The sequence below is a fragment of the Myxine glutinosa genome, chromosome 8 (genome assembly GCF_964187855.1).
Source record: "Myxine glutinosa chromosome 8, kmMyxGlut1.1, whole genome shotgun sequence".
Taxonomy (NCBI): domain Eukaryota; kingdom Metazoa; phylum Chordata; class Myxini; order Myxiniformes; family Myxinidae; genus Myxine; species Myxine glutinosa.
Window position 1 is genome coordinate 151,141,349 of NC_136268.1, and position 8,708 is coordinate 151,150,056.

The following is an 8,708-nucleotide window of genomic DNA, read 5'->3' on the forward strand; positions in this document are numbered from 1 at the left end:
TCAATTTTCATTTTGTATTTTTTTACTTTTCTTTATTTTGAGCATTCAGAAGAAGAAGAAGACGACTGAATACAAACGGCCGTGGACGGGCTTTGCATTTTCACACGCTTTCTATTCTCATGCATGATCAGCGTCTGAAACGTTCCAACCCAACCAACCGTTCCAATCCAAGTGTGGGGTTTCGTGAAATACGTATTTTAACCGGAAACCAACAGTATCACGTGCCAATATCTGTGCCAGGAATAGCCATGGAGGGCTATTTGGCGATTGTGAATGCTATTAAGGATTATTTTATTTCTGTTTCTTGTGATCTAAACCCTCTTGATACGACTTCCCTTCCGGCCTACAAATCCTTCAGGCCTGCTTCAGGCTTCAGGCCTCCAGAACCATGTCCAAATGTAAACCCATGGGAAGTTAAAAAAAAGCACTAGCAATAATTTGGCAAAATCTTCTGGTGGGCCTGACGGTATAGCAGTGCGTACTGTCCACGAAGTCTCTGTTGATCTAGAAACACCTCTAACTCACATAAGTATCTACTCTTCTCAACAGGGAAAGGTCCCAGATGTGTGGAAACGCGCCATAGTTATCTCGATACCCATAACTAACCCTTCCTGTTTTGAAAAGTTAAGACCAATATCGCTTACAGATCATTTTGCTAAGATCACAGAATCATTCATTGCAAGATGGATCCCACAAGACATTAGGCCAAAACTTGGTCTGCACCACGTTGGGAACCGTAAAATGCAGTCCCACCTCGCACTGCCTCATTAACATGTTACATGCTATACCGGTTAATGTGGAAAACGCCAAATCATTTTTATCTGTCATTTTAACCGAGTTTACAAAAACTTTTCATTGACTCGATCACACAATTGCCACCGCAAAGCTCATAGATCTCGGCGCATGCCCTCTATTATTCCTTGGATCTGCCATTTCTTGTTCAAACATATTTTTCATAATTGGATTTGGAAAACCAGTTCGGTTTCTCGGTGCAAAGTTTACTGCATTTTTTTTTTTGCCACATTCATGTCGAACTCTTGACGTCTTTATTTAAATTCACCGGTTGATGAAACTTGACTTGTGAGATCGTATTTATGTTCTCATAATAAAATACGCAATTTTTTTTTTTTTTTTTGTATGCTGAATCGAGGCTCGTGAAAGAGCTAACATTTACTTCACAAACAAATCAACCAGACAAACAAAATACCCAAAAAGAGGGAGCGGAAGACAAGATGGGGAGAGAAGGGGAAGCACACAAACACAACATCCGAGAGCAGGGAGATGTGTGGAAGGGAGAGGCCCGTGGGGAGGAGGCATGGGAAGGGGGAAGTATAAAACACAAGGACACCAAGGACTTCCTGGACAGAAGTTGGTATTTCAAAAAAGTGGAATTGGGGTGAAATTAGCGGGGGTAGAAAAGATCAAGGTTTTGGATGGGGGAAGATAAAAGATGGTGGTGAACAGCTGTTTTAAAGACCTGGAGGGTGGAGTGGGATTGAAGAGAGTGAGGGAGTTTGTCCCAGAGGTGGGAGAAAACAAGAATGAAGGAGTGAAGGTGAGCAGAGAGTCTTGATTTTGGCATTTTAACCATAAGAGGGTTGCAGGCAGATCTTGTGCGACCTGTAGGAATATTTGCGGGACAGAGCCCAGAGAGAGCTGGGGGGGCAAGGCCACAGAGGAGTCGGTAGAAGACGGAAAGACCACCAACCTGCCTGCGGTGAGTGAGTGAGAGGCCCTTGGAGTTAGCTTCATCGCGGGAGAATCCAATGATTCTGAATGCTTTGGTTTCAACAGCGTGAAGGCGAGCTAGGTGTGAGGCAGGAGCACCAGCCCAGAGGGGAGAGCAGTATTCCATTGAGCTGCAGTTGAAAGCCTTGTATGTGGTGAGGAGCTCAGGTGTGCCAAGGAAGGACTTCGCACGACGGAGGATGCCCAGTCGGCGACTGGCTTTGGAGGCCAGATTTGAAATGTGGTTTTCCCAGGAAAGATCATGGCAGATAGTGAGACCCAAAAGCTTGAGTGACAGAACTTATTGGAGAGGATTATTCAGAAAGTGGATGGGAGGGTTGTCCAGTCGGTCTTTTCAGAGAGACAACGTAAGAGTGTGAGATTTGTCAGGATTGAAAGACATGTTCCACTTGTTTGCCCAGTCTGTGATTTTGTCAAGATCTGCAGAGAGTGAGGAGGCTGCAGACTGCCGATCTGAGGGATGAAGAATGGAGCGACAGAGAGTAGAGTCGTCAGCAAAGAGATAGAGAGGATTTTCAAGAGAGTCAGAGAGATCATTGATGAAGACCAGAAAAAGCACAGGGCCCAGAACACTGCCTTGGGGAACTCCAGCCTGAACAGGAAGAGGAGATGAGAGAAACCCATTCAGGGCCACACGTTGACTACGACTCGAGAGGAAGTCCGCCAGCCATGCGTGGAGATTTCCATGGATACCAAAAGAGGAGAGTTTGGTGAGCAGAGCGGGGTGCCAGACCGTATCGAAGGCACGTGATATGTCAAGGGAGACTGCTCTAATTTCCTGTTTGGCATTGAGGACCTCCATCCATTGTTGAGAAAGCAGAAGCAGCATGTCCAGAGTGGAGTGTCCAGGTCTGAAACCAAATTGATGATCAGAGATCAAGCCATTGGAGAAGAGGAAAGATTTCATATCTGAAGCAATGATGGATTCCATGACTTTGCTGATAATTGGGAGAAGGCTGATTGGTCTGTAGTTGCTGGGATCTGTTTTTGCACCTTTTTTGTGCAAAGCGGTGAAGTTGGCAGATTTTCAAGCAGATGGAAGATGACCTTGAGCAAAAGAGAGGGTGAAGAGAACAGAGAGAGGGAGTGAAAGAGCGGAAGAACATGATTTTAGGACCCGTGGGCTGATGCCGTCAGGACCAGTTGCAGAATCAGAGTCGAGGGTTGACAGAAACTTTTCCACCTCGTCAGGAGGAAAGGACACAGAGTCCAGGAGCAGCTGGGTACGACTGGGTACGGTGGGTACAGAGAGGGATGGGTTTGGGACACAAGATTTAGAGGCAAACACAGAGTTGACGCATTCAGCTTTTTCACGTGCGGAGTCAGCCGTGTGGCCATTTGAGGTGAGGGAGGGGATGGAGGGGGAACAAACACCAGAAACAGATTTGACCACTCCCCACCAGGATTTGGAAGAGGGAGACAGATAAGAGAGTTCGGTCCTGAGAACGGAGAGATATTGTTTCCTGGCTCTCCTGAGGGTGGACACACACTTGTTTCGGGCTTTGTGAAAGGAAATGAGATTTCCTTCCGTTGGATTTGCTTTCCAGGAGACGAAAGCTGTCTTGGTGTCTGTTTTGGTTGTCTTGGTGTTTTGTTTGGAAATTTGGTGTCTGTCTGACGATTTTTGACCGGCATACATTCCATCGTTACTTATCCAATCTCAACCAAACTTGACAGGAGGACTAAGGGTCACACAATGAAGGTTGTAGCGCATTCATTTGCTCCCCTCCTCAAGGGGGCTTTCCCCACCAATGGGGATGCATGTTGAGGTGTATATCCGTGTTAAGATAGCTTCATCGTGGCGTTTTTCCAAGGATGCTTCTAATAACAAAACTAACAAGAAAAAGAGCAATCAGAGATTGCAGACCCTCACCAGGATGTATTTTCAGTGGTTTTTAAGGCTTTTGTGTTAAAACAAATATGGCGGCCGAAACACGTGACCAATGACGTAATCATTATTTTTTTTCTAAACTAAATTATTCCTAGATTATGCTCAAGAAATTTCATCTTGATCGGATGAAGTTTTGTACTTGTCAAATTATGACGTCATAATGAAGGCACCTATGACATCATCATTAGCGTATTTTATTCCCCATGGAGAGTTTTTTACAATGAGCCATGTCTCATTTTTTTATATTCTGCGCTTTCCGAGATATGGAGGTGCAAAGTTTTTCGATTTTTCCAATATGGCGGCCAAACCACGTGATCTATGACGGCATAATTATAATTAAAAAATTATACAGGTGGAGTTGCACCGATGGTGAAAATTTCCTGACAATCGGACCAACGGTTTCAGAGAAAATCCTATTTATTCTGTGCGGACAAACAGACAAACGGACGGACTCAAATGCAATACGCTCTCCTCTGGCCAGGGTAATTAGAATAGCATAATATTAATGTTATTACAAAATAATATTTACAAGGTTCAAAACCAGTGCAACAAAATGGGACATGTGTAGTATGAACTACAAACATTCATAGAAAACACAATTGCGCTTTCTCTTTCCTCGGTGCCGAGTAATCGACTCATGTACGCAGGAGTTCAGATTCCAATGCAATATGTGGTTACTCGAACACATTCACGTCCTCAACACACTGGATGTTGAAAGGCCGAAAGGGAGGAATGACACAGCCCAGCTGAATGATACATGGAAATTTATAACGAACAAGGAATAACTGCCGGAAGAAAGCACCTGAAAATGGTGTGTTGGTTAAAGTGGGCACAATGGAGGTGACAAGAAGACCTTCAGCGACGGATTTAAAAACGATGAAGCCGTTTCCAGGGACACGTATTAACAGAGGCTTGCCATGAAATGCTATTGAACGTATTATTACCTCCGCCACCGAAGGTGGATCGAGGTTATGTTTTCATCCTGTCTGTCTGTTTGTGAACAGGATATCTCAAAAAAGTTGTGGACGGATTTGGACAAAATTTGGTGGGTACGCTGTGTGTCTGACAAGGGAATTGGTTCGATTTTGGTTACGAGTGAGATACCCGTGCTACGCATGGATGGGAGGCCAGAAGCAAACAGGCAATGCAGATACGGCGAATGTTAAAGCATGAAACCAATAAATTCCACATTCCTGTAGCACCTTCAGTCGCACATCAGACATGGACAGCAAGTTCGTGAAGGACTTCCATGAAAAACGTACCCGTTCGCAAACAAACGGGTACGTTCACGTATAGAAACATCGATTGTGGGTCCATGGCGAATCTGCATATGGCGATCCGCGAAGTTCACGTTCAGAAAGTAGAAACCATCACGGCATGTCGTCATTCACTTGAACTCGATATCTCTTTTTTCATTCCAAACAACACAACTCCAATCACAAAATAAACTTTTAACAACATTGTTAATGTTTCCTTCATTGTAAAAACTACCAAGTCAACAGTTAAAAGGATTTTGAGCCAATAGGTGTTACGGCCTCGGCAAGATCGATGGAGCCAGCGATCTGTTAGCTTAGACACCACACAAAAAGCTATGTGGAATTCTCTCATGTAGAGATTAAACTAACGTCGTTTGAACTTTGGCCAAGGTCATTATTTACTTTCAATGATGTTTACATACGAATCAAAAAGAAGATAATTGGTTTTGGGTCGTCCTTTCCGCATATCTCGTGGGATTGCAAGTTGGAGAGACGACCGTGATGGCGGGGAGGGGGTTGGCATTCTCTCAAGCAGGGATTCAACCCATGTCTTTATAAAGGGTCTTTGTCCGAGGTCACAGAGTCCGATCGGTGCAGCTGTTTGTGCGGCACCTGGCAAAATAACGTTATGCGGGAGTCCAAACCTGAAAATGCTGGAGGCCAAAGATGAAATTGGAAAAACAATATAGCCTATTTTACTCCAGGAGATCCCAGGATTACCCACCCAAAATATCGTTGCGATCGGTTCAGCCATTTTTGCGGTACCTTCGAACGGACCGACAGACGGACGGACATTTGGTGAATTATAGTAAGATGGATCCGGATTAAGGTGTTTTTAAATTTTTAAGTCATTCTTCACCATTGAGTAACAGGGCCAAAACTATATGTAGAATGATATTTCCAGAAGTTGTGGACGGATTATGACAAAACGTGGTGGATGAATTGTTTAGGCGACAAGAACAAGCCGATTAGAGTTTGGTTCAGGTCCAGATCCAGACCAATGGGAGACAAAACGTAAAGTGTTCAGCCTGGCGGAGGTACGCTCTCTACCGAGTGCTGTTTTAATTTAATAGAAACTGTTTAATAAAGGTAGGCAAATTTGTCAGCACGGTATGGGTAAACAGAAGAAGGTATTATCAATAGACATCATGGTCGGCTTGCCTCTGCAGGACAGACTGGGGGTGCTGCTCCCACAGAAGGGTTTAGGGTGCGCGAAGCGCCCGACAAACCCTGTGGTTGTTTTAAGGCCGGTTCTGAACGGCGAACACCATTCCCTTCTTCTGATCCATCAATAATTCGCGTGTTCAGGTTCAGGGGCGCACATGGAGCAGGGAACAGGAAGATCGTGAGGTGAGGTGGGAATCATGGGGTATCTGAGGAAATGCTGTGCACATGGAGCAGGAGGATCACGAGGCGGGAACGCAGGAGTAGCTGAGGAAACGTAGTGTACATAGAGCAGGAGGATCACGAGGCGGGAATGCAGGGGTACCTGAGGAAACGTGGTGCACATGGAGCAGGAGGATCACGAGGCGGAAATGCAGGGGTAGCTGAGGAAACGCGGTGCACATGGAGCAGGAGGATCACGAGGCGGGAATGCAGGAGCAGTTGAGGCAACGTAGTGCACATGTAGCAGGCGGATCACGAGGCGGGAATGCAGGAGTAGTTGAGGAAACGTAGTGCACATGGAGCAGGAGGATCACGAGGCGGGAATACAGGAGTAGCTGAGGAAACGTGGTGCACAAGGAGAAGGAGGATCACGAGGCGGGAATGCAGGAGTAGCTGAGGAAATGCTGTGCACATGGAGCAGGAGGATCACGAGGTGGGAATGCAGGGGTAGCTGAGGAAATGCTGTGCACATGGAGCAGGAGGATCATGAGGCGGGAATGCAGGAGTAGCTGAGGAAATGCTGTGCACATGGAGCAGGAGGATCATGAGGCGGGAATGCAGGAGTAGATGAGGAAATGCTGTGCACATGGAGCAGGAGGATCATGAGGCGGGAATGCAGGGGTAGCTGAGGAAATGCTGTGCACATGGAGCAGGAGGATCATGAGGCGGGAATGCAGGAGTAGATGAGGAAATGCTGTGCACATGGAGCAGGAGGATCATGAGGCGGGAATGCAGGAGTAGATGAGGAAATGCTGTGCACATGGAGCAGGAGGATCATGAGGCGGGAATGCAGGAGTAGATGAGGAAATGCTGTGCACATGGAGCAGGAGGATCATGAGGCGGGAATGCAGGAGTAGCTGAGGAAACGCGGTGCACATGGAGCAGGAGGATCACGAGGCGGGAATGCAGGGGTGGCTGAGGAAACGCTGTGCACATGGAGCAGGAGGATCACGAGGCGGGAATGCAGGGGTAGCTGAGGAAACGCGGTGCACATGGAGCAGGAGGATCGCGAGGCGGGAATGCAGGAGTATCTGAGGAAACGCGGTGCACATGGAGCAGGAGGATCACGAGGCGGGAATGCAGGGGTGGCTGAGGAAACGCTGTGCACATGAAGCAGGAGGATCACGAGGCGGGAATGCAGGAAAATCTGAGGAAACGCGGTGCACATGGAGCAGGAGGCTCACAAGGCGGGAATGCAGGAGTAGCTGAGGAAACGTGGTGCACATGGAGCAGGAGGATCACGAGGCCGGAATGCAGGGGTAGCTGAGGAAACGCGGTGCACATGGAGCAGGAGGATCACGAGGCGGGAATGCAGGGGTAGCTGAGGAAACGCGGTGCACATGGAGCAGGAGGATCACGAGGCGGGAATGCAGGGGTAGCTGAGGAAACGTGGTGCACATGGAGCAGGAGGATCACGAGGCGGGAATGCAGGAAAAGCTGACAATGGCCGAGCAGAGCACATCGAAACCCGCAAACTTCAAAACAATCCGATTCAATGATCCGAGTGACCGTTCGCATCGGACACGTCGCCGCCAAGAGACCCGAGGTCCGGAATTGGGCCTTCGTGAGCATCTCGATTCCTGATGGAGGTCGGTATTCCCGGATCATTTAAAATAAATAATAAAGCTTCCTCGGTCCCGAACAAAATGTCTGCTTCTTACCAGTTGGTGCGCATCCACTTGATGGCCGATTGCTCGTCGAAACGGCTCTCGAATTCGTATTCGTGCAGGGACAAGGCGGACATGTCACAGGCGTTTGGTGACCACGACAGCACGACTCGGGTGCGAGGACGACGCGAAGGATGAACACGCCAGGTGGTCAATTTGCACCAGGTAGGATAACGGGATTTAAACGAATGAAATTAACGTTCTGCAATCACGGCCCGTCCGATTCCCGGACCTCGGGACTCGCAGCTTCTCGTGTGTTGGCGCATTTGGTTATCTCAGATCCCTGGGACTGGGAGGGAATTTTCATATCACGCAACGCCCAGATCCATTGGGACGTACCAAGGTGCGTGCACCGGGAGTGTTACGGATGACATTTGCCTGCATGATATTCCCGTCCGACTTGCCGTAATGGCCGACGCTTTGCCATGGTATTTAATACATATCTTCATTTCCACGGAAATCCTAATGTCGCTAAACCTAAAGGAGAAAAGCTTCGAATCTTTCCTCCATATTCGTCTTCCCCCCCTCGCGTTTTGTGGACGTGACCTGTGACGTAGGGTGGTAGGCTCGCGTGCTTCCACGGCCACGCCCCTCCCCCGCCCACTTTTCTCTGCGCAACGGAGTCCTCACTGCAGAAATGGGGCAATATTCTTATTACGTACAAGCGCGAGCTTGGAAGATTGACACCTGGGTGTGTTTAGGAAGAGAGGAGGTGGCAATATCACCATGATCCATATTACCATATATAATCATCATTTT

At 47.6% G+C, this 8,708-nt stretch overlaps 1 protein-coding gene across 3 annotated transcripts in view; it reads right to left on the bottom strand.

Annotated features, from left to right (window-relative positions):
* Positions 1-8,457, bottom strand: part of ELOVL6 (ELOVL fatty acid elongase 6) — a 37,805-nt gene extending 29,348 nt beyond the window's left edge. The window contains exons 1-2 of one of the 3 annotated variants that reach the window (XM_068125401.2): positions 7,944-8,240; positions 6,386-6,617 (exon numbers count right to left, since the gene is read on the bottom strand). In XM_068125401.2, coding sequence (XP_067981502.1) covers positions 6,386-6,522 — 137 coding nt within the window. In that variant the 5' untranslated portion in view covers positions 6,523-6,617; positions 7,944-8,240. Of the gene's footprint in view, positions 1-6,385; positions 6,618-7,943 lie in introns of all 3 variants that reach the window. The other 2 variants (XM_068125402.2, XM_068125403.2) reach the window with 2 other exon arrangements.
* Between the last annotated feature and the right edge of the window lie 251 nt (positions 8,458-8,708).